The sequence below is a fragment of the Rhinolophus hipposideros genome, assembly GCF_964194185.1.
Source record: "Rhinolophus hipposideros genome assembly, chromosome: 20".
Lineage (NCBI taxonomy): Eukaryota > Metazoa > Chordata > Mammalia > Chiroptera > Rhinolophidae > Rhinolophus > Rhinolophus hipposideros.
Window position 1 is genome coordinate 42,991,259 of NC_138066.1, and position 25,518 is coordinate 43,016,776.

Sequence of the window (25,518 nt, forward strand, 5' to 3'; positions counted from 1 at the left end):
AAAAATAAAACTACCATATGATCCATCAATTCCATTCCTGGCTATATAGCTGAAGGAAATGAAATCACCATCTTGAAGAGATATCTGTACCTCGAAATTCATTGCAGTATTATTTACGATAGCCAGGACTTGGAAACTACCTAAGTGTCCATCAATGGATGAGTGGATTAAGAAAATGTGTTATAAAAAAAAAAGAAAATGTGTTATATATACAAAATGGAATACTACTGAGCCTTAAAAAAAGAAGGAAATCCTGCCATTTACAACATGGATGGACTTTGAGGGCATTATGCTAAGTGAAATAAGTCAGACAGAGAAATACAAGCACCATATGATCTGATTATATGTATAATCTTAAAAGCCAAACTCATAAAAGCAGAGAACAAATTGGAGTTTGCCACAGCCAGAGGACTGGGGTTGGGGGAATTGGGTGAAGATGGTCAAAAGATATAAATTTCCAGTTAAAATAAGTTCTGGCGATGTGATTTGTAGCATGATGACCATAGTTATCAATACTGTATTGTATATTTGAAAGTTGGTTGCTAAGAAAGTAAATCGTAAAAGTTTTTATCATGAGAACGTTGTAACAGTGTGGTGATAGATCTTAACTTATTGCGGTGATCATTTTACAAAATATATACACATACCAAATTACGTTATACACCTTAAACTTATACGATGTCATATATTAATTCTCAATAAAACTGGAAAAAAGTTATAAAGGTGACCAATAAAGGAACTAAAAATGGTGAAGCGAGTATAGAAGAAGTGATATGGATGGTTTAAGGAAGGTAAATCTTTACCTGTCATAGTAGGAAATTAATGAGTAGTGAATAAATTAATAACTTATTGAATAAATAATGGCAGGAAAGTCATTATCAGCAGAGCTGAAAACACAACAGAAAGAGTTAAATGTGTCTACCTCTGGGGAATGGATTCAATATGGGAAGTCAAACAGTAAAGTTTTCATTAAGAGCATTTTTATACCATTTGATTGTTTGATTATGTGTACTTTAAAATTTTAAACACTTGAGAAAATTTTATAAAGAAAATTTTTGTCAATGCAATGGCCCTAATTTATTTTTTCTATTTTCATCTACTCTAGTCTTTGTTTTCTGAGGTGTTCCACAGAAGCAGATTCAGGAATAGGTTGGACAAATTCCTGACTAGTAAATTCATAATGCCTTTTTTTCAGAGAAATTTGGAGATATTCAGAAGACATTTTCAAATTGTAGCTGTTATTTTGGAATTCAGTTGTCTGGCATCCTGTAAAACACCTTATGGTACTCTCATTTACTATGTCCTTCTGAGAATGGTCAGTAAGGAATTTCTGTCATTGGTGCAACAAAGGGGTATACAGAGGGTGCCAAACAAGTGTATGCACATTTTAAGAAAGTAAAAAAACTGTCTTAAAATTGTAATACTCAATATATACCGACAACAAAAGATGAATACAAGTCATGTGTATATATTTTTTGCCACCCCTGGTATATGCCATTAGAATTAGGAATACAAGGGTAAGGATCAATTGAAGTACCTATTAGGATGAATAACTTCAGATCATATAGGCGACCCTTATATATGCTCCACAGTGGTGGTCATAGTTGCTTTAAATAAGAGTGACACGTTTCTCTATTACCAAAGTGAATAACAGAACACAAGCATAGTGTCGTCAATATGGAGAGTACATTAGACAACCCCCGAGGTCCAGTGGCCAATGTCATATTGAGTTGAAGATATGAAACCTAAATGGAAGGAGAACTTAGAAGAAGAATGCTGTGAGAAATAGAAACTGCACAAAAAATATTGGTGGAAATAGAAGCCTGACTGAGGCAAGACTTCCTTAGTACATCTTGAACATCTTGTTGAAGTGTAATTTCATGATGCAATCAAATTAAGAGTGAGAAACAAAATATCAGACTTTAATAAAATGATATTATTTCAGATAGGTAATTCACCAATACATGGGAAATCACTCCATGTGGAAGACTCTAACACGTGCTTTTTTTCTATTCATAGTATTTTAGATTTCTTTAGCATTGACATGTTAATTGAATAGTTTTTATTGAGCTGGCAACTCTTTGTAAAATAAAAGGAATAATGGTTGTGAAAGATCTTAGTTAAACTTTTAAGAAAGTGCTTCAGTCACTCGGGACTAAACATTTGCGCAAAATTTTTGTGAATTCTCTCTAGAGCAAGGGACTTTAGTTAACTGTCTCAGAGAGCAGGTGAGGGCCTTTAGAGGGCCTTGGAGCCAATCCCAAGGGCTATTTACAAGACTTGTGAATTCAAAAAATACCTTCCTGCCATCTTTCAGAGACCCGTGTTATTATTTGTTATGAAAATACCTTCATTTTTATGATGAGGATTGCAAGTGTGTGAAGCTACTTGTAAAATTTTGAAGTATATGGAAAACATGCACATACACAATGGTTTTCTAAATTTTAGAATTGAAATTCAGGGGATTACTAAAGTGATGTGGTTTGTATTATGCGTAACATTTTCGTTAAAAGCACCCACTTTATTATATACATTCAACTGTAATCATACAGAACTGGTAAAAAGACTCTTTCCTTATGACTTTTGAAATGGTTATAGGGAATATACCCACATTCAAGGCATCTCTTACTGAAAAAAGAAACACAATAAAAACAAACAAAAAACGCTTTATATAATTTTCTGCTAATAAAAGTAATATGTATGTTCTGATTTTTTTGATCCCATTCTTAGTTAAGTTTCTGCCTCCTTATTGGTTACTTTGCTTTGGAACTGCATAGAATAAAACTGAAGTCATAAATAGAGTTCTGTATCCATAGCAACATGTCTTTTGGTTTCAACACTTTGCAGGTATTTATTTCCATTCAAATACTTTCTTAGGGTTTGCGGGTTTCTTTGGGGGCAGGGGTACATGGCTCAATAAATAGTCTGAGAATAAATCTAGTAATCTCAGTACTCTAGGACATGGTAGAAGGAGAGATCAGAATCCTAGGTAGCTAGGCATTCAAGTAGACTGTTACATTATTAGAAAGGTGAGAAGTTCAAGTAGGTCAGCTTTAGGATAATGAAGTCAGATCAAGAGGTCAGAAAAAAGGATTTCATGAGTCCAGGTAGTTGAATCAAGAGATAAAAAGTAATTACATAAAGTCAAGAATCTAATCACAACAACAGATTTCAGGTACAGGTAGTAACCGTAATTTTTGGAACATGCATAGTAGGATCAGGAATGCAAGCCCCAAATTATGAAGCAAATAAGTATCAGAGATTGAAGGTGACCAAAAGGTTTAGTCTGGCCGGTGACCAGAGTTCATGGCTATGAGCCTATCTTGGAGGCAGGATCTATTTGGGCGGGAGCCATTGTGCATGTACCCTTCCTTAGCAGGGAATGACCCAGTGAGTTGAGTGGGCAAGTGCAAGCTTGCATTTGAGGTTACATGGGAGAGAGAGGGTGAAAGGAGTTTCTGAACCTTTTAGGTTAACAAAAAAGAAAATAATCTTGTACATCCTCTCATATACTGTTAGGTGACTTTGTTCAGTACACTTAGTTAAGTACAGCAGGCAACTAGTAGGCTACCAGTTTACCAGGCATTGGCAACTTGGTAAATACTGACTAGCGGAAGTCATTGGTAGTTATATGGACAGAGTTTTTTAATCTCAGAATAGTTTCAAAGAGCTCTCTCTGCATTAGGTTGTGTAGACCATTTTTGTTAACAAAACTGTCCATCTTAAAACATAGTTGATGTTTTTTAGTATTTAGTGAACAAAATAAATTCATATATTTATCAAAAATGTTAAGCTAATTGAAACACATTTAATGATGTTTGGTTCATCTCTAAATTTACTTACAGCATCTTTCTATGGGTTTTGAAAAATCTGTTGATATTCATGATCTTGATCTAGGTAGCTTTTGTTCCTTAGTTTGTTTTTAAAGTATTATAATTAGGATCAGAGTGCCTGTAACTGTTTGAATATCTAAGGTGCATAACTTTACTTAGATTTCATAACTGTCTAGTTTCACCAGATGCAAGAATATAACGTTGAAAAGAGTTTAACGTTGCATTTAGTAAGCTGAATCCTTAAAAATGGTAGTCTTACGACGTCCTCTAAATTAATTTAAAACCTTTTTTATATTATATCATTGTGATTAATCATGTTTCTAATATCTGTATACCAGTTATAGAACGATTTATATCTTTTGAATAAAGACTGAAGATAGTTAATAATATCTTTTTTACACTCTTATAGAGTCTTAGCTAAAAATACCCCCACAGAATGTTAATATAATTGAAAGTAATTTTAAAGTGAAAGGGCTAAATTACTTTAAAAATTACCAATTATATATTTATAAGAAGAGGTAAATAATATCACCATGGATTTAGTTACTGCGTTTTTTCTATTTGCATTGGCTTTGTCCACAAAACGCCTTTTTATATTAAGTGAAATCATTTTATGAATAGAGAACTAAAATCAGCAAGTAACAGTTCATGTACAAAAATACAGGTTATGACGGTAAAGTAAGTTGTTGTTGCACAGTCTTAGGAGGTTGTGGTGTTGACGTCAGAATCCTCCAGGATGCCTCACAGGATACCTCCCTCTCCTTCTCTCTCTGTACCCTACACATCACACAAGGTGTTCTGACACCTAAGCTATGTTGGGGGGCCCACCTGGACAGTAAAGCTGACCTTTAAGGTCAAGTTGACGGGGAAGGATACTGTGCTACCATGCTGAAGATGTTCACCACCAATGCCTTGCTCACTGGAGAATGAATTTCCTTTATTAGTCTGGATACTTGAGCTTCTTTCGGAATTCTTACTAGATCCCTCAAGAATCACACTATGCAATTAGTGAAAGGAGTATTAAACTAGATCTCCTCACTTATAATCCGGTGCTTGGGAAAAAACATTGAAATAATAACTTTTAAGGTTTATTCCTTTAGATAAGATTGTTGACTTATATGTTTTCATTATACACTTAAATTACAAATGTGATCCTGGTATTTACATGATGCTGACTTAAAACAACATACCATGAGATCCTTCTGTATTAGCTTTGGCCTATATTTAAAGAATTAGTTGCGTGAAATCCACATAAGGCACAAAAAAGTACACATAGTAGGAAGGAAATGCTGTTAGAAGTACTAATAAGGGAGAATGTGCCATGTCCATTCTGATGGAAGCAGTCATTGAGTCAGCTTCAACTTTCAGAGGGGGCAGGGCTTTCCTCCCTTTCATCAGCTCATTGTTAAAAAGTCAGCTATGTGTGCCTCAGAGTGTTCCAGATTTTCTTACATTTAATTAACCAGCCCAATCTTCTGAATACCCTGCTTTAGTAAAGTCATATGATGGTTAGCACAATAATTAGTGTTTTCTGAATGGCACCAGTGTAACATTGGGCTATTGTGACCTTAGCAGGTACAGAATGTTTGGCTAGAGTGGCTAATATAGAACTGGCAGAAAACCTAGGTCAAAACTTAGTTTTATTGGAAAAGAGAAGTATAGTAAGTGAAGAGAGTGTTGAAAATCTGCTTTCCAATTACCTGAGTCATTCTTTGTAGAAGAAGGTTTCTAGTGAAGATGAATTCAGCCTGAATTTTATTCTTCTTCCAAGGCCAACTGGGTTACCTGTCACTCCTGGAAACACTGTCAAGAAAATAGCTTTCAGTGTTTCTAGACACTGCAAATAACATTTTCCGATGTGCTGTCCTCCTGCTCGTCAGCCCTGCTGTTGCACCATAGTGAGCTATGGACAGTACGTCTGTGTTGGCTTTTTAATACTTACATTTTGCATTCTCAAGATGAAACTATTAAAAGTGCTATTTATTCTCAAGTGGAGTATTTCCACTTTCATGATTCCATGTGAATCTAGAAAATGTATATGTAGTTACATTTTATGCTTCCGTTAATTATTTGTATAGTTTAATCTATAAAATACATGCTCATGCGTAGTCATTTTAAGTGTGGTAGACATTCATTTGCAAATTTCCAAAATGGGTCAGTGTGTTATGAATCTTCGTTTTTCCCTTTTAATTGTAACAATCTAAAAGCAAATTGCCATGGGTTTTTAGTCTTTTTCCTCAAGAACTACTTTCAATTAGATGACTTGGGTGGTTCTTCTAGAATAAAACGAGAAATTTCAACATCACTGATGAATTTTTAGCAGTATTGTCATTACAGACAAAAAAAAAAACAACAACACAAATGCAGCCATAATGTTTGCCAGTTCGTGTGCCTCATTACATGTTCTACTTCTTTTTTTTATCCAGATAGGCATGTAAATTAATGAGTGCTTTTCTTTTGTACTTTCTCTCTATTGTTCTTAATTCTGTGCCTAAGTACTCTCTTCTTTTGCAAGTAAAAATATTTTTTTCTTTCTAGAGCTCAGTCCTTCGTAGTACATTCCAAAACTGAATATTAATTGTTCTAACATTTTTAACCAAACTGAAGTTTTTCTTGCCTTTTCTACATGTTAAACTCTGTCCTCTCTTTCATCATACAATTTAATTGTGTCATTGTGATCACATTTAATTTTGTGTATTGAATTCCTTCCAGAGTTAAGCTATTCTTTTGGAATTTGGGGGAATTTAAGTCCTTTTCTCATCTTTACAAGTTGTAGAGGAAGTATTTTTACTGAAACACAAGGTGGGCTAATGATTTTGTTTTTAATTACTAGGTCTAATAACTGTAGAACAAGAACTGGAAAACATGAATGTATAATACTTTAAATATACTCGTACCAAACATGCATATAGGATCTCAGAGAAAAGTTTGACTTGCTATTATAAGGGAAATCCACTGGCTCTTAGTTCTAAATATCTCTCAGTCAGTTAAGGGGTTTTAAAAAATATTTTCCATTGGGTAGAACACAGGCATTATGAGTCAAGAAAGTTCTATCTGCAGCTTAGATGCAGTGGGTTAAAAATAGAAACTGTGCTGCCCTCAGAATCTTAAGAACTGGTTTCTTCTCCTGACTTTTATGTGACTTTACCTGCATCCGTTAATAAGTCTCTTTTTTACTTTTACAACTACCTGTCTTTCCTGTGGCATATGGGGACACACTTTAAAAGCTTTAGCCCTATAAAAATACTATAAAAGTATAAATTTTTATTCAAAAACACAGCAAAATATTACCTCACGTTTAAAATAATTCTATAACACTTGGCTTAACTTGAAATCATTAATTTACAAAATATGTTAAAAGGTATATATTATATGTTGTAGGATATAATTATATGGTAACTAGGCTTTTTTAACTTTAGATAAATTTCATAGGATCTTATGTAAGAGTTTTATGCATGATATAAGTTTAATCTCTATAAAGTAAATTGATATGTTAAACCTTTTCAAAACATTATTTCTTATTTGCCCGACAGTATTTTTGTAATATATGCTACAAGTGGCTTTTTAATACACAGAGGGTGCCAAAAATGTACACACTTTTTAAGAAAGGAAAAAAATATTAAAAATGTAATAATATATACCAATAACAAAAAATGAATACAGTCACCTTTGACTTCTGCAATTACAAGAGGTACTCAAAGTTGTTACCATCAGTGTCCAGACACTTCTGATTATGGCGAACTGCTGCTTGAGCAACGTTGACCAAAGTGTCCACTTCCATACATTTTTTTGATACTCCCGGTATATGCTGTTCTTCTTTGACGTCTGAATGTCCACTTTCACATCAATTCTATATATTTAATAAAATGTCAAATATTCACATTTCATTCAATGTATTCCTTTCACTAAAAAATAAAATAAAATGAGACATTTTATTTTTGTGGAGTGAAAGTTCTAGAAGAATAAGAAGTTTTGAAGTTTGCTTCAAAAATAACATGGACGTAAGAAGTGCTCAACAACCAAATACAACAGAAAGAATATTATCTATTTACAAATGTATAACATATAGTTAATGCTAAAAATATGTAATAATATTAACTAATAGCAAACATCATATACTTGGGTTATATATTATAACTTATACAAAAGTCTGTAACTTCACACCTAGTCATCAGGGATTTTTTTCCCTCAAAATTATTTTAAAAACCAGCCATAGATTAAGTTTTTCTCTTTCATGAACTGGCAACTACCAACACTGAAATTTATCTCCCAATATTTTTGCTTTACAAAGATCTCAGTAAAGTTTTAGAGAAATATTTAGGGAAATTGAAGACAAATTTTGGATGTTCAGATAAAACATTTAAAATAGAAATATATAGTAATATATAGTAATAAATAAAGCTGAGTTATTATATAATAAACTCCTACTTATTTAGAATCTAGACAGAAAGAGGTAAGGAGAATTTAAATGTATATGCTCCATAAAAGTAAATAACAGATAGCAAGGATATTTTTTTTCCAAAATTACTTGTAGGGTATACATCTGGTCACTATAGATTAGTCCCAACCCCTTAAACCTTATACATTTCTATTACTATACAATGATAATTGATGTTTACAATAATGACCTTGAATTATTTTATGGTGCTGAAATATTTTCAAAATCTTCAAAGAAAGATTAAAGTATTGTAAGTGTATATGCGACAACTTGCCCTTCTCAGTACAGTACATTCATTTCTTGCTGTATGTGGTACTTACAATGAATTAATTGCACTTATATGCAAGCCATGCAGACCAACTGCCATAGTCCTTCTTGTAAGGCATAAAATGCAAGCACCAAGTGAATAAAAGATGAAAAACATACCTAGGAAGGCTCCTTAACTGCAGGGATATGTAGGGGTACTTGGACCTTTTCTACATGACGTAACCAGCCAAGAAATTAGATGATCATTTCTTCAAACCTTTATCCACATGTGAAGTTTTCATTCCTGTGGCACTTAAGTGTAACTTCCTTAAAATTATAAAGATGCACAGAGTGTTTTACTGCCCTTCCCTTACCCAACAGAGATTAGCAGGCATACCTCCACCCTTCTACTCTACGCTGACCTGTAATTCATTTTTAAAAAAGGAGGTATGTTCGAATTCAGTGACATCTTGCTCTTGAAGTCTATATGAAGAAGCAGTTACAATATCTGACCCAGGTTATCCACTTCCATGCTTCTGTCCTTCATAATTCTAACCTATATGACCAACCAAAGAATGTCTAAGGAAGGCGGGAGAATGGTGTCAGCGCCTCTGTTCTTAGGTTCCTTGCCCGTTCACTGTGGGAGGACATTTCCAGTGAGAAGGGGGTCAGGAGCTTGGACTGCTGCTCCTGAAATGCCATCCCAAACAATTTCCTATGAGGATTCTTCCTCCTCGGTAGACTTCATGGATAAAGGAGAACACGACTCTTCAGAAATGGATGCTATAGATTTATTAATAGGTATAGACCATCCAGCTCTTTACAATATGATTCGGTGAAATAGTGAATGTTTAGATGGATGGATGTACTGATAGGCAGACAAATCAACGACTGACATAGCTGACATAGTTATGAACTACCAAGGATCGAAAGTCTTGAAAGACCTGAGACCTACGTCAAAGCAAGACACCAGGAGGTACTCGCCATGCTGTGAACCCTGCCTAAGACAGGTCTAAATTCCAGCCTGCTGGTGCCTCCTTCCTACCATTTTGTTTCTTTTTAATCCTATATCCATAATGTCTGTCCCTACTACTGCCTGAACCATGGTATTCAATACACACCAGTTGTCTTGCTTCAGAACAGAACTGATTGATGTTTAGTTATTGTATTTAATTTGTTAGTAACACACTAATCATGTCATTATTTCTGGTACATTTTTCTTCGGGAGACAAAAGCAATGTTTTGTGACAAGGTTAAACTCTCTTTTATGCTTGAGATCCTATGGGAGTTTTTTACAACAGAAGAGAAAATTCTATTGCATATGATATTTATAAATAACGTTAGAAGAGTAAAAGACCATAAAGTTTAAATGATGCATTTTCTTTGAATCTGTAAGCTTAAATCCAACTATGTATTTATCATGTCCAGCATAATGAAAATAGAGAAATTACTTTAATCAGTTTTATATGACTTAAAAGAATAAGATTGGTGGCCTAATATTAACCATAAATTATTAAAATGTGTTCTAGAACTGTCAATGCTGTTCTAAAGAAAATATATCATTTTAAATTAACTTTTTTACATGATACTCAGAAGTATAGAATAGTGAAGCAATGTAGTTTTCAAAGACATAATTGAAATTGAAGGTCCTTTATGAAATGTCCATAATAAAAGGAAAATTTGTCATAGGATGTTTGCATTTCCATAATAAATAGAAAGACTGTATTAAAAATGACTATTGTATTCAAATTTAATAAATGTTTCCTTTTTAGAAGCATTCTCCTGCCAGCTGGGCATAAAACCTATGTATCAGCTTTTAAAAATTGTTTTATTATGTTGTGTCTGATACATACAAAGAAAGTACGTCAAATAATATTTAAGCACTAAGGCGTACAAACAAAAGGAGCTTCATGACTTAATTGACCACCCAAGTTAAGAATTAGAACGTTATTGAAATCGTTGCCTCTACCTGTATGTTCCTTCCTTTCCTATACTACTGGCATCCCTGTCCCAAAGGCAACCATTCCCTTAATTGTGTGTTGACACTTACCTAACAATTTTCAGTATAGCTTTATAACATATATGTCTCTAAATAGCATATTGTTTACTTTTGCTTGATTTTGAACTTTATAGAAATGGTTACATACTGTAGGTAATCTGTATTTGCGTTTTTCACTCAATATTTTATTTCTGATTCATGCATTGTCCTGTGTGCAGCTCTGGTGTATTCACTTGGCTGGATACAATATCCCGTTGCATGACGAGAAGTCAATTGTTATGAATATTTGGGCCATCTCTAGTTATGCAGTTTTTAAAATGCTGCTATGCACATTCTTGGATGTGTGCCTGGTGCACATGAGTAAGTTTCTCTATAAAATGTTGGGACGTAGCTTATGAAAATGTTCAACTTTTCCAGGTTGTGTCAAATTAATTTACAATAGGTTTTTACCATTGTGCATTCATATCAGTAGTGTGTAAGAGTGCCAGTGATACACACCCTTGCCAGCATTTGTTACTGTCAGACTTCTTATGTTTTGCAAACATAGTGGTGGCATGATTAATGAGGTTGGGCACCTTTTCGTATGTTTACCATTAAAATTTTGCCTTTTATGAAATGCTTGGTCATGCCTTTTCCCCATTTTTCTTTAGGGTTGTTTGTCTTTATCAGTATACTTTAGAAATTCTGGAGACTGTTCTTTTGTTAATTACATATGCTGCAAATCTCCCCTTCCAGGTTTCTTTTTTTTATTACCTTTATTGTGTCTTTTGATGAACGAACGTTCTTAATCATATTGTAGTCTAATTTATCAGTCTTTTCAAGTTAGTGCCCTTTGAGTGATGTTGATGAAATCCTTTCTTACCTGGAAGTCAAAAGGCCATCCCCATATTTTTAAAAATTTTGTCTTTCACATTTGGACTCTAATCCACCAAGCATTGATTAAAAAAAAAATAGCTTTTTGAGATGTACTATCCATACCACAGAATTCACCCATGTAAAATTCAGTGGGTTTTAGTATATTCATAGAACTATGCAGCTTATCGCTCCAATCGATTTTAGAATGTTTTATCACCACCTCTCAAAAAACTCATACCTATTAACAGTTACTCCCCATTCTCCCTCGCCTCCCAATGGTCTAGTCCTAGGCAAGCACTAATCCAAATTCTGTCTCTCTAGATTTGCCTATTCTGGTTATTTCTTATGAGTGAATCATACAGTATGTGGTCTTTTGTGACTGGCTTCCTTCATTCAGTGTGTTTTCAAGGTTCATTCAGGTTATAGCATGTATTGGTAATCCATTCCTTTTTATTACTGAATAATATTCCATTGTTTGTGTATACTATCTTTTATTTGTCCATTCATCCGTTGATGGACATTTTGATTGTTTCTGTTTTGGGGCTATTACGAATAATGCCGCTGTGAACATTCATATGTAAGTTTTTGTGCAGAGATATGCTGTATTTCTTTTGCATATTTACCTAGGAATGGAGAGAATTGATTCTTGTTATTGTATAATGTAGGGAACCGATTTCATTGTTTCCCATATGAATGAATAGTTTTTACATTGGTTCATCATTTACCCATGTGAGTCTATTTCTAGGTTCTCCGTTATGTTCCATTAGTCAAGTTTTTCTATTCTCTGTGATATCACACCTTGTTAATTTCAGTGACATTATTTTAGGTCCTGATGTTGGTATGGAATGTCACACCACCTGTCTCTCCTTTGACTGTCATGGTGCTGTGTTCATCTCTGTACATTTTAAATTCAGCTTGTCAAGTTTCTTGAAAGCTTTTGTTGAAATTTTAATTGAGCTTGCATTGATTGATGCTGTAGATCAATTTGGGGAGAACTGATGGAGAGACTTTCCATCACCATAATGTATTGCTGTTAGTTAGATCTTTAATGTCTTTCAGAAAGGCTTATAATTAGTCTTGCACATCTTTTGGTAGACATTTCTGAGAATCTTGTGTTTGTCATAGTTGTAAATGGTGTTGTGAATAGTTTTTTGCCGATGTATAAAAATTACAAATGATTTTTTAACATTAATCTTTTATTCAGACACTTTTCTAAACTCTCTTATTATTTCTAATAATTTGTACATTCATTACACATTTTCTCTATGGACAATCATAACATCCATGATTAAAGACTGTTTTTGTTTTTTATTTTTGGTCAGAACAGTTATGAATACAAGTTCTGGTAGTAGGCATTTTTTTCTTCTTCCTGATTTTAAAAGGGCTATTTTAAAACTTCATGCTCAAAAATGAATAAAATTTGCTTAGTTTTTTGGTAAATACCTTTTATCTGGTTAAGAATGGTCTCTTCTATTTCTATTTTGCTAGGAGTTTCTGTCACAGAATTTTATGGAATGTTTTTCTGTGTATTGAGATAATCATAAGTTCTTTTTATTTTACTACTGTAATGAAGTAAACAATATTATACGTTATTTTATAACATTACACCAACATTATTTCCTTTCCAATTGAATCCAATCACTGGATTCAATTTGCCAATAATTATTGAGACTGACCTGAAATTTTTCTTTTTTGAAATATTTTTTAATTGATGTGCTAGCCTCATAAATTGAGTTGCTAAATAATCCTTCTTTTTCTATCCTCTGAAAGAATTAGTATCAGAGTGAGTTATTTGTTTCTTAAATATTTGAGGGAACTGGCCAGTAAAGCCATCTGGGCTTGATATTTCATTTCTGGAAATATTTTTGACTGCTATTTAAATTTCTCTAATGGTTATAGGATGACTCATATTTTCCCTTTTTTTCTAGTCAGTTTTGGTAAATTTTTATAGCTTAGAGATTTTTCCTTTTCATTTAAATTTGATATTTATTGGCATTTATAGATTTTTAAAAATGTTAGACTGCCCTTGTATTCTTTGCAAGTTAGTGATTACGTATTTTATTTTTATACTTTACTGGACTTGGTTTGCTAATAATTTACTTAGGATTTTTATGTCTGTGTTCATGAGTGAGTTGGCCTATAATTTTTATTTCTCTTCCTATTCCTGTCATCCTTCAGTATCACTATCATAATTTCTGAAATAGTTTGAGTGTGTTATCTTTGTCTATTCTTTTGAAAAGTTTGTAAAAGACTGGAATAATCTATTTCTTGAGAAGTTGTTTTAGAAATCACCTGTAAAATTATCTGAGCTTAGTGTTTACTTTGTGGAAATATTTTTAACTATTCTTTCAATTTCTTCAATTAGTTTGTTTAATTGTTCTATTTATTCATTTTGCATTTCATATTTTCCTAGGAATCTGTTTCACCTAGGGTCTTCAATTATTGGCATAATATTTTTATGGTATTATCTTTGTAACCTGTGATGGATCTGTAGCTCGTCCTTTTTAAAATACTTTATTTTAATTTATTTTAGTTATTCTCTAGTTTTTCTAGATAATATTGCCATAACTTTATTTTCATCCCATATATTGTTTATTTGTGATTTCTTGTTTCCTTCATCAATCTTACTAGAAATTGTTCTATATTAACAATTTCTTAAATTGGTTTCCCACTTCATTAATAATTAGCCTTTTAAAAATACATAAATAGCATGTTAAAGCTACATATTTGCTTTGGCTTCATCCTTCAGGATTTGATGACTAATATTTTCATTATCAAGCATTTCCAAGAATTTTTATTTAAATGTAATGAATTTATTTTTTATTAGGAAATATGTTAATATCAATCAGAATTTAAAAGTCACTGAAGTATATACAGGAAAATGTCTCCCACTGTGGTGAGACAAACAAAAGTCGTTTTTCTGAGTTGCTGCTTACGCATTTTATAGTATGATAACTCTACTCACACACAGAGTCTGGACATTTAGATAAGGACTTGAGTTTAGGATTCCCTCCCGAAGGACCTGCTTTGCTTTTCCTAAGTCTTCTTTTAATCATTTAGAGTTAAGCCGGTGAAAAGTTAGTGACATTGGTGTTTATCTGATATCCTTTTTCTGTTCCAAGATCCCATCCAGAATATCATACCACATTTAATTGTTATATCTCCTTAGTGTCCTCTTCGTTGTGATTGTTTGTCATATTTTCCTTATTTTTGATGACCTTGACAGTTTTGAGCAATACCCCTTAGGAATTTGTAAAATGCCCTTCTCTTGTAATTGGGAATTCTACAAGGAAGATTTGTTCTCTTCTCCCCTATTTATTAATTTATTCAATAATTGATATCAGTTTGTACTCATGGATTTTTTTTTTATTCTTTCGTATATAGTCCAATACTTGTTTCTAAAATTGTTCCAGCTTCCACCATCAGGACCTCTTTCAGTTGGCCCCTTGTCCTTTTGATGGCCCTTTGTCCTTGTCTTTCTCAGTGGGCACTTCTTCTAGCACAGCAAGATGGTCCAGGCTCATCTTAGGTGTTTCCTAGAATCAGTCACTTGTCCAAGGACCACTTGCTCCTTTTATTGGAGAATATACTAGAAACCAAAATCTGGGCACTTGGTGTACTTGCTGCTGCTAGGATGTCATTTCCTGAATATATCTTTTCTCCCCCACTTTGTCTACTTTTAAGTTTTTTTCTTTGTCTTTTGTGTTCTGCCATTTCATTACCTAGTATTTAGATGTGGATTTCTTTTCTTTCTTTCTTTTACTTTCTTTCTGTCTCCCTTTCCTTTACTTTTTTTGTTTTTTTATTTTATTTTTTCATCCTGCTTCATAACTGTTGTGCTCACTATTTCTGTAGATTCTTTCTTTTCCTCAGTTCTGGAAAATTCTTGGTCATTGTCTTTTCTTACCTTCCATATCTTCCCTTCTCTCTCCTCTCCTTCGGCAACTATAGACATATATTAAATCTTATTTTACCTTCCATGGCTTTAAATATCTCACTTACAGTTTTTCTCCTCTGATATTATTGTGCTGCATCATGGGTAATTTACTAATGTCTCTCTTCTGTTTCACCACTTTTTGCTTCTGCTGTTTAAGTTGCCTTAACTCATTTATCTTTTATACAAAAATTTTATTGCTGGAAATTATTCTTTCTCAAATCTGGAATTTTTGCTTAATCTCTACTGGTTTATTCATTTCATAATTCATCCTTTGTTTCTTTAAATATTTAATACATGTTTATTTTATATCTGATAATTCCCATATCTGAAGTGCTTGCGGGTGGGAGTCTGTGTTGAAACTTACCAATGGTGGGTTTTTCTGAACTGTGTAATTCTTTAATATAAGCTCATTTTTGATTTATCTTAATTTATGGAAAACTTGGAGGCATTGCACTGAAGCTTTTCTCCAGAGGGAATTTGTTTCAGCTTCAGATGGGAGATGATAACACGACTGAGCTGGAACACCTGTAGTCCTATTCCAGGCTCTCTGACTTACTCCACGGTATCATGTTCGGCTCCCGGATTCCTTTCACCTGAAGTGTCGATGCTAAGAAGGACATTTTCCCCAAAGATACTTTGTCTTTTGAGTGTGCTTACTGCTCATTATATTGTTTTCGGCACATGCAGGTTTAGATACGTGATTTGTTTTGTTTTTCCCTGTGGAATGTTGTCTTACTTCCTATGAGCAAAGAAAGAGAAAAAATTGTGTGTTATACAGGATCTAGTTATTTCATCGCATGAGAGTCTCCAGATTAATCTTTCTTAGTATAAACCCAGTGGTGTTAGTTAGCCCACTATCCCCACATACCTCTCTCAGCAGCCAATTTTGGTATCTTCACTGGTTCTCTAGTGACTTGAAATCCAAACTCTGTAGCTTAACATTCAGAATTCCTCAATATCTGTACCACATCTCTTTTCTGAGTTTCCCTTATTCCTCTCGAATGCTGTTTTTCTTCTTCCATGTGGCTCATTGTTTCTACCTGAAATGTCCTATATATTTTTCCCTGTCCCCAGATGGGACCAGTTTATCTCTTAAGGTCCATCTCAGATACATTCTGTTTTATTCAGATTTCCAGAATCCTTCCTAGCTTAAAGTAACTTCTCCCTTTTCTGAACTCTTATGGCATTTTGTCTTCTCTTATTGCGTGTGTGTGTGTGTACATGTATATGTAGCATAGGTCTTATAGTCTAAATGCTCTTAAGGAAATGTTTATCTGAAAGTCACTCATCATGGTTGCTTCCACATCACAGATTCTAATAAATAGTGAATTATATATAGTTATAAATTAAAGAGTGGGAGGGGAGAGTCTGGAAGAGTGAATGCCCCAATTCTAGTAAATCTGCCTTTGTTTTTTTCAACTCCTCATCCCAGTAAGGTGTTTGCTTACCTTGGCAGGACCCAACTCATAGCAACACCATGTTGGGTTCTTGGTCCTAACATGGCAGAGGGACAGATAAGGTTGTCCCCTGGCAACAAAAGAAAGAGGCAAGTGCAAAAAGTATAGCATTCTTCCAAACCCCTCTTACAGCAGTTTCCTGGGTTTCTCCCCAGGCTGCAACTTCTTCCCTTCAACACATGTATAGTCTCTAGTTCAAGCCAACCTTTCCTCTTCCTCCCCAGGAGTTTCTCTGCATTTGTCTTTGTTATCCTTTTTATTGTTGTCATTATTAATATCTCCGATTCATGCTTCCTGTGGTTTCTCCATGGTTAATTTTGAGAAAAAAGTCAGCAGCCCATCCTAGTCCACCATCTTGATATCACTGAGTGTTTTTTATAAGATCACACAAGCAATATATAGATGATGTATTATAGAAATTTGTACTTGAAACCTATATAATTTTACTAACTAAGGTCACCCCAATAAATTTAATAAAAATTAAAAAATAAATAAAATAGAAGAATGTTTTGACCTCTAGAAACCTAACTGTTGTCACTGCCTAAGTCTCTCTACCCGTAGAAAATTTCTCATCTATTTCAGAACATCATTAAATTGAACATTTCTTCCCTTATGCCAAGTATTGAGTTCAAAGGGGAAGAATCATAAAACAAGGAGTAGAATGCAAGAGACTTGGTTTTCAGAATAACTGGTCTATAGCTGTATGTCAGTATATAGATACCAATACGTCTATTAATCTTTTTCACTATAGATTTGTGAGAATCAGCCTTTTATATAAAGTCTTCTTGCACACTCCCCTGCAACTATTTTAAATCAGCTTTTACAAAAAGACAGGATAAAGATGGAGCACCCTATCACCTCCAGTCTTCAGGGCTCATAGTTGTTATTATCAAGCTTTTCCTTCTCCTCCAACATAAATGTGTTTGACCAGCCATCTGTAATTCATGTCTCTTCCAATCTAGTGGAGAGAGGGAGCAGGCTCAATATTTGGACTAGGGTGTACCAACCACAATCCAAAATAAGGGTATTCCTTGTATATTAACAATATCTATTACATTGAGTTGTTGCAAAGATTATATAATCTACATGAGACACCTTGTGCAAAGTAAAGTACTCAAAATGCTAACAATTATTATTTGTATCTAAACCTAAGAGATTAAACTTAAGCAATAGTTAGAGGGGTATTTGTGGTCTTCGGTTTATAAATCACAAAGGAAGAATGGATAAAAATAAATGAGTGAAATATCCAAAATAAGAAATTAGAAGAAGGGATTTGAAATTAGAAGAAGGGAAGAACGTAGAATGAAAGTCAAAAAATTCAGAACAGAAATCAATGAAATAAAAATAACAAGTACACTACTAAGTACTAGATGAATCCCAGGAACATAATATTGAATACTTGAAAAAGCAGGTTGCACAATAATACATGTAATATTCCTTTTACATAGATATTTGAAACAAGTAAAACTAAATACGTAGTATACGGTAAAATTCTACATCTGAGCTAGAATGCAAATGGCATGGGACGAGAATGAGAGAAGGAAGGAAAGGAAGAAGGAAGGAAGAAGGAAGACAGGAAGTGGACATTTTTACATGTTTGCTAGTCTTTTGCAATTCTTTTACAACTTCCCTTTTCATAGTCTGACCATTTTTCCATTTTTCAAAACAAGGTTATTGCTGACATGGAGGCCCAAGTTCACAAGCTGAGAGAGGAGCTGATTAATGTGAACTCGCAGAGGAAGCAGCAGCTGGTGGAGCTCGGTCTTCTTCGCGAAGAGGAGAAGCAAAGGGCTGCGAGGGACCACGAGACGGCCGTCAGCAAACTGAGGGCTGAATCAGAGAAGATGAAAATAGAGCTGAAAAAGACTCATGCTGCCGAGACAGAGATGACGTTGGAAAAGGTGAGCAATCCAGCTGGATATTTTTATAGACAATTGAAACCCACGTTTGAAATCCATTGCCACCATTATATTTAATCTCTAAAAGGTAGTGGACGTAGAATTACGCTTCAAAGTTATAAACTATTCAAACAAGCAATTTCAGTATCTTGCTATATGTGTAGGCACCATTAAAATAATATAGTTGCCTAACTTTTCCCTTGACTTTTCATGGAAGGGATTTATAGAATATCCCATTCTATAGTAATTAAATACACATTGTGGTAAAACAGTTTTGTAATATTGTCAAATATTATACTGATTAGGCATACTTGGGCTGGAGCCCTGAATTTCCTTAAGTTAAAACTAGACTTCAGTTCATTCCTCGTTGTCTAGTAATCTTTTCTAGATTTTACAGTTTTTTTTATAGCACTGTAACGTAAATGATGACATATTTTACCAGATTGATTTTTCAGATAAAGAAAAGTTTCTTTAGAATTTCACATTTTTGAAATAAATGTCAATATGATGTTTGCACATCTTGGGTGGACCTATATTCCAGGAACAATTTCAAATATTCTTTTTTTTGATGTTCTGGAAACTTATACATATTTCAGTTAGGTAGTGAATGTCAACTGCTGTTAATTGTAATAAATGTAAATTGTCCCTTGAGTTTCTTGAGACTAGTCTGTACCTTCGGATCAAGAAACTTGAAAAGCGTAATTTAAGAATCTTCTAGTTCTGTTTAATTTTTTTCTCTCTTCTTCTTCTTCTTTACATCATGTTAAACCTTTATAGAGCAACAGTACACCACCATTCTAGGCACGAGTCCATTCGTTTTCCATGGGTCAGATCCTCAGGTGCTCACTTTATGTTAATGGTATCTAACTTTATCTGAGAGTCAGATTGCAGCCCCTTGGCAGCATAGCTCTGAACCCAGAAATAAATTGGAAAAGGGGCTCTGAAAAGGGAGGGAGCCTGGCTTCTTGGAGGAACAACAAGGAGGCCAGCTGGAAACGATGATCAAGAAGGAGGAGAAAGAGATGATGAGGCAGGGAAGAAATCTCAGAGGTGGACCATGTCTTCCTTTCACTCTTCGTGAGTGGAGGGGGCTTGCCACGTTTTAAACAGAAACATGACCGATCTGACTCACGTTTGAATCGGACCTCTCTGCTAGTGCTGAGAATAGACTGAACTGAGGGCAAAGAAGGAAGGAGGGAGACTAGTTTAAACATTATTGCAAGAATGTAGACGAGAGATGATAGAGGCTTGGGCCCTGGGCTGTAGCAGTGAAGGTATAAAAACTGATCAGATTTGGGTGACATTCTAAAGGAAAAGCTGACAGGATTTCCTGTGGGTTCAGATATGGGGAGAGGGAGAGAGGAAGAGGAAAGGAGGGGGAGAGGGAGAGGGAGAAGGAGAGAGAGAGAGAGACTGAGTGAGCAGTCAAGAGTGATTCCAAGGTGACCTGCTGGAGCCAGTGGACAAATGGTGTTAACCTTTGCTGAAAGGAAGATGGCAGGAGCAACAGGTTGGGCCACTCAGGACATGTTTCACTTGAGATTCCCTTCATACGTGCAAGTGACGATGTTAGTGATAAAGCCATTAACACAGTCCAAAATGATAATGTTTTATGCTACCAGATAGTTTCGGGAATTAGGGAGATTTCCCTATATGGAGTCATTTTAGCCCTCTCACAACAGCAAATGAAAGGGAGACTGATGGGGAGTGCAAGTGGTGTTCCACTGATCTTTTCTGGTAACTCTTACACATACCTCACCGTGGCTTCCATCATCTCTGCCACCAGTTCAAAGTATTTTATGTAAATGTTCTCAAATGGCACACCAGTGCAGCTCAATTTAAGAATTGGACATACCAAAGCTAAACTTATAAAGCATACACTTTCGGCCTTGATTTTCTTGCATTATATATTCACATTTTAAATGTTCCTTTTTAAAAGATGAAATTTTTCAGGTATATGTTTCTATGTGTTACTAATTAACAGTTTATGGATAATAAAACAATAGTATTAGAAATCATTTGGCAAACATTTCTAGGAGATTTTCCATATCCCACAAAGGCGTTATCCCAGGCACTGTAGGGATATACCGAAAAAAAGGGAAAAAGAGGTACTGCCTTAAGGAGATTCTAAAAAATAGCAACTGCAAGACACACACACACACACACACACACACACACACACACGTATGTAATGCAAGGTAGAGTATGAACTGGGGGAAAATTATTTTCTGTCAAGGCAATCAGGGAAGATTAACTATAGAGCTGTCACTTGAACTAGACATAAGTAGTATGTAGGATATGCAAGGTGGCATTCTGAGTCACAGGAATAACAACAGCAAGAGCAAACAAAGCCGAGCTAATCCAGCAGCATGCTCAGTGATCAGGCTGAAAGGCAGCTAGGGATCACTGAAAGTCTCCAACGCTGTGAGAAGTGTTTTAATTTCATTGGGTGAATAGGGAGAAGCTCCTGAAGACTTTTAAGCAATGGAGTGTCAAGAGTCACATGATTATTAGGAAAATCTTGGTCAGTGTTGGCAAGATGCCATAGCAGTAGAAGTAGTTGGTGGGGACTGGATTAATCCAGGCGAGAGGTCCCTGAGGCACCTTAGACGTGCAGGCAGGTAGTGAGAATATAGCAGTGACAGTGGGCCAGCGGAGACATGCTCGAGAATCATTTCAGAGATGTCATTGATTGGATGAGTTAAGTATAACTCAACCCTTACTAGATTGGAAATGAAGGAGAAGTTTTTAGTTTGGGGAGGAAAAAGATGAATTCAGTTCAGTTATAAACATGTTGAGTTCGAAGGGCCATTGCTACACCCAGCTGCGACGTTCACTTGCTACCGAAGGAACATTTGTAGATAATCATAAGGGAAGGCAGGACTAGAGAAAACAGCTGTAGGAATCACCCACAGAGAGGGCCTGTCCAAGAGGGGAATGCAGAAAGTAAACCAATAGCGGTGAAGGAAGAACTTCTGTTAGAAGGTGGAGGTTGAAGTCGGGGAGGAAACAGTCAAAGAAGGGTCATCAAGGTAAGAGGAATGCATTTTCATGGAAATAAAGAAAGAGAATATTTAGAAAGGATTGTCAAGAATGTGACAGAAAATCAGGAGGAATGAGGGTGGAAGAAAGAGGGTGGAGAAGGTCACAGGATTGGAAGCTGAGAAGTCTGTGATGATCTTGGACAGGGCACTGGAAATGACAGTGTGGACAGAAAGATGGCGGCAAAAGATCTGTGAGAGAGTTGTGAGGAAGTGGGGATTAGTGAATACTTTATGGTCTTGGAAAATCTGATACGAAAAGGAAAATGTATTATAGTTTGCAAGAGCAGCTGGAGTTAAGGAGAATATAATTTTAGGCTGAAAATGTCTTGAAATACATGAGAAGGGACTGGTGGAGAGGAAGAGCTTAATGACACAAAGAACTGTAGCTTGTGATCTAAGAGATGAGAGTGTGAATGTAATTACCAGCACGGGCCCACCCTCTCCTCTTGGCCACTAGGATCCAGCATCATAAGACAGGTCTGTTCCTGGGACGTGCTTTGTTCTCTCCTGTCTCCAGGTCTTTGCACCTGCTACCCTGCTGCCTGGAATGTTCTTCACGGTGCTTTTCCTACCTCCATCCTCCTCCTCACCACTCTGCACTCTTCAGAATCCTTTCCTCATCTCTCTATCTGAAGTCTTGCCTACCTCCACCATCCTACCTTTTCCCATTGTCTTCATACCTCATCTCACTATCTGAAATCATCTTTTCATTCCCCCCGCCCCCCCCCTCGTTTACTTTCTGTTTACCCCCATTAGAATGTAAGCTCCATTAGCAGGACCTTGTCTATCGTGTTTGTTTCTGTGCTGCTAGTGTCTAGAAAACTCGGCTGATGGTAGGTGCTCACTGAGATTTTATGAAGCAAATGAATGACAGGAGCCATGACTCTTGAGGATTGAAGAAAAGAGAGCTGGTAACAAAGGAGTACAAAGGAGTTCTGTGACAAGAAAAGCTTATATCTGATATCATCTATATTCTTAGTAAAGAATCCCAGTAGTCTGCTCAGAGTGAGGGGTTTCCAGAATGAAACAGCCAGGCCAGGCTTCAGCCTGAGCAGATGGCTGGACTGCAGCTGAAAGGAAGAGGGTGTAAAGGAATTTGCTCAGGTAGAATTGGAGTTCTGCAGGTAGAGGAGGGAGCATGTGTGTGAGCCTGGGAGAATGGGGTGCTCCGGAACAGAACTGAGAACACAAGTGATACAAGAAGGTAGGAAAGGGGTTTTAGCATAATGACTTTAACTGACATAGAGAGAGGTGCCCGAGAGGCTAATCAGAATGCAGGGACTCGTTGGCAGAGGCAGAGTCTGGGCAGTGGGGCAAGGGCACTGCCCGGACTGGTTGTTTACAGCCAGGAGTTTGTGGGGTTTTTTTTGTTTTTTTTATTGAGGAAGGGAAACCGGACTTTATTGGGGAACAGTGTGTACTTCCAGGACTTTCTTTTTCTTCCAAGTCAAGTTGTTGTCCTTTCAATCTTCATTGTGGAGGGTGCCGTTCAGCTTCAAGTTGTTGTTCTTTCAGTCTTGGTTGTGGAGCGCGCAGCTCAGCTCCAGGTCCAGTTGCCGTTTTCTAGTTACAGGGGGCACAGCCCACCATACCTTGCGGGAGTCTAAACGGCAACCTTATGGTTGAGAGGACGCGCTCCAACCAACTGAGCCATCCAGGAGCTCAGTGGCAGCTCAGCTCAAGGTGCCGTGTTCAATCTTCGTTGCACCATCCCTTGTGGGACTCGAGGAGTTGAACTAGCAACCTTGTGGTTGAGAGCCCACTGGCCCATGTGGGAATCGAACTGGCAGCCTTCAGAGTTAGGAGCATGGAGCTCCAACCGCCTGAGCCACCGGGCCGGCCCCAGGAGTTTGGTTTTTGTTAAGTTGGGGGAATGAACCAACCTCCAAGTCCATATGATAAAATTACAAGTGCTGAGCTCTTGAGATGAAGAGTAATTTATATATCTGATTGATAAATTTTTTATTTAACCAGTAAAAGTTGTTTAGCAATTTTCATATGCAGTGAAGACCAGGACTGGGGGTTCCCTGAAAGCAGTCCAGGATCACATGTGGTGCCTGGTACAAAGTAGGCGTTAAAAAATGTTAAGTGAGTGAGCGAAAGAGTGATGAGGAACTGGGAAATTCAGGATGGCCTCTATGAATGGTAACAGCCATAAATGAAAAAGTGTTATTGATTTATCTGAGTTTGATTTTAACCCATTATCAATACTATAGGTAAGATATTTTTATATTCAAATACTCATTTGTTTTTTGATGTTGTAATTTCCTCCACATTACTTACCACGTATTAAATACATAACATAAATCTTTTTTTCAGACGTGATTTTAATTTTTGGTACACAAATTACTAGACATTTGAGTTCTTACTGTAAGTTTGAATTAACATTAAAATAACCTGGTAGGTAATTCCGTTGCTAGACTATTCTGTCTTGTGCATGTTACTTTGAATTCTTCCTATTGTATCTTATAAAAGGTTTAATGTTTTATCATGTTTAAATAAATCTGAAAGTGAAAATATTCGTTAGTAGTTTAAAATCTAGTCAGAATTGAGGGATTTAGAAATTAATTTTCTATTATTAGTATCAAATTGAGGTTCAAAGAGGACAGGAAAATAACACCAGGAAAATAACACCATAAAAATACATAATCTAAATGTAACATTCACTGTGGGTTTGTGCTGTCTCAGTAGTACTTACAATGTTATGGTTACAAAAGAATTCCTAAGTCCAGATCCTACCTAGCTCCTGTCAGCGGCGATTTACACCTCGATGATATTTTCCATGGCTTTGGGTTAAGAGAAACATGCAATACCTCCACAAGGTCCAAATTCTTGAAATAGAGAATCCAAGAGAATAAATGATGGACATTTGCAAAGTGAAAGCTGCTTTTCTAGTCTTTTAAAATCTTTTCAAACCAAATTGAAAGTCCATAAAATATGGAACTTTGAAAAAATTGAAGAACGCAACTAGTGATGGTAGTGGGTAATTTTCAGAAGACTCATGAAAACTTTGGTATTTAAAATTTGCCATTGTTTAAGAAATCTATTCAGCTATTATTTACAATAACTTATCTTGAAACAGAAGATATTTTAGAAAATATGGAAAATAGAGAAGAGTATAAAATTCCGTTACTTTCCGAGATAACCGATAGTAATTTAACGTGTATGTGAAATAGCCATGTTAACTGACTGAGATCATACTAAATGAAGAGTGGTGTCTTTTGCTTTTAAAAAACTTATGCTAAGAATATTCCGGTGTTATTTGAAATTCTTTGAATAATATTATAGTTTCCATTGTTTCATGATATTCCATTTTATGGAGGGAACATAATTTATTGTGGTTTTCTTTTATTTTTAAGCATTTTTAAGAATGAAGTTGAACATTTATAATAGATGTGTTATTCACATTTCATTTTCTGAGTTCATATTCTTTGTCAGTTTCTCTTCTCTTAGTACCCCAATGTTTTTCTCATCACCTTATATAAATTCATTTTATATGTAGAATGAGAAAACTCTTATGTTTGTGGCAAATGGTTTGGCATTTGCCTTTTCATTTTATCATCATATTTTATGAGACACACAACAAAATTTGTTTGTATTTAGTGTAATCTGTCCATTGTTTCCTTTGTGAATGCTTTATTCTAAGTAGTAATTTTAAGCTTCATGATTTGATATTTAAAAACATATGAACACATCAAACATTTTCTACACTGTACTCGACTAAGTAAAAAGCTCTTATGAAATTGACATAGCATTTACCAGCTTGGGTTTCTGGTCTCTAATTTTAATGGTATCTGAAGGATTATACTGG

General features: G+C 35.4%; 1 protein-coding gene across 5 annotated transcripts in view; it reads left to right on the plus strand.

Annotated features, from left to right (window-relative positions):
• Positions 1-25,518, plus strand: part of CEP112 (centrosomal protein 112) — a 343,959-nt gene that overhangs the window by 186,522 nt on the left and 131,919 nt on the right. For all 5 annotated transcript variants that reach the window (XM_081028160.1, XM_081028161.1, XM_081028163.1 and 2 more), the window contains one exon: positions 18,436-18,666. In XM_081028160.1, coding sequence (XP_080884286.1) covers positions 18,436-18,666 — 231 coding nt within the window. The remainder of the gene's footprint in view (positions 1-18,435; positions 18,667-25,518) is intronic.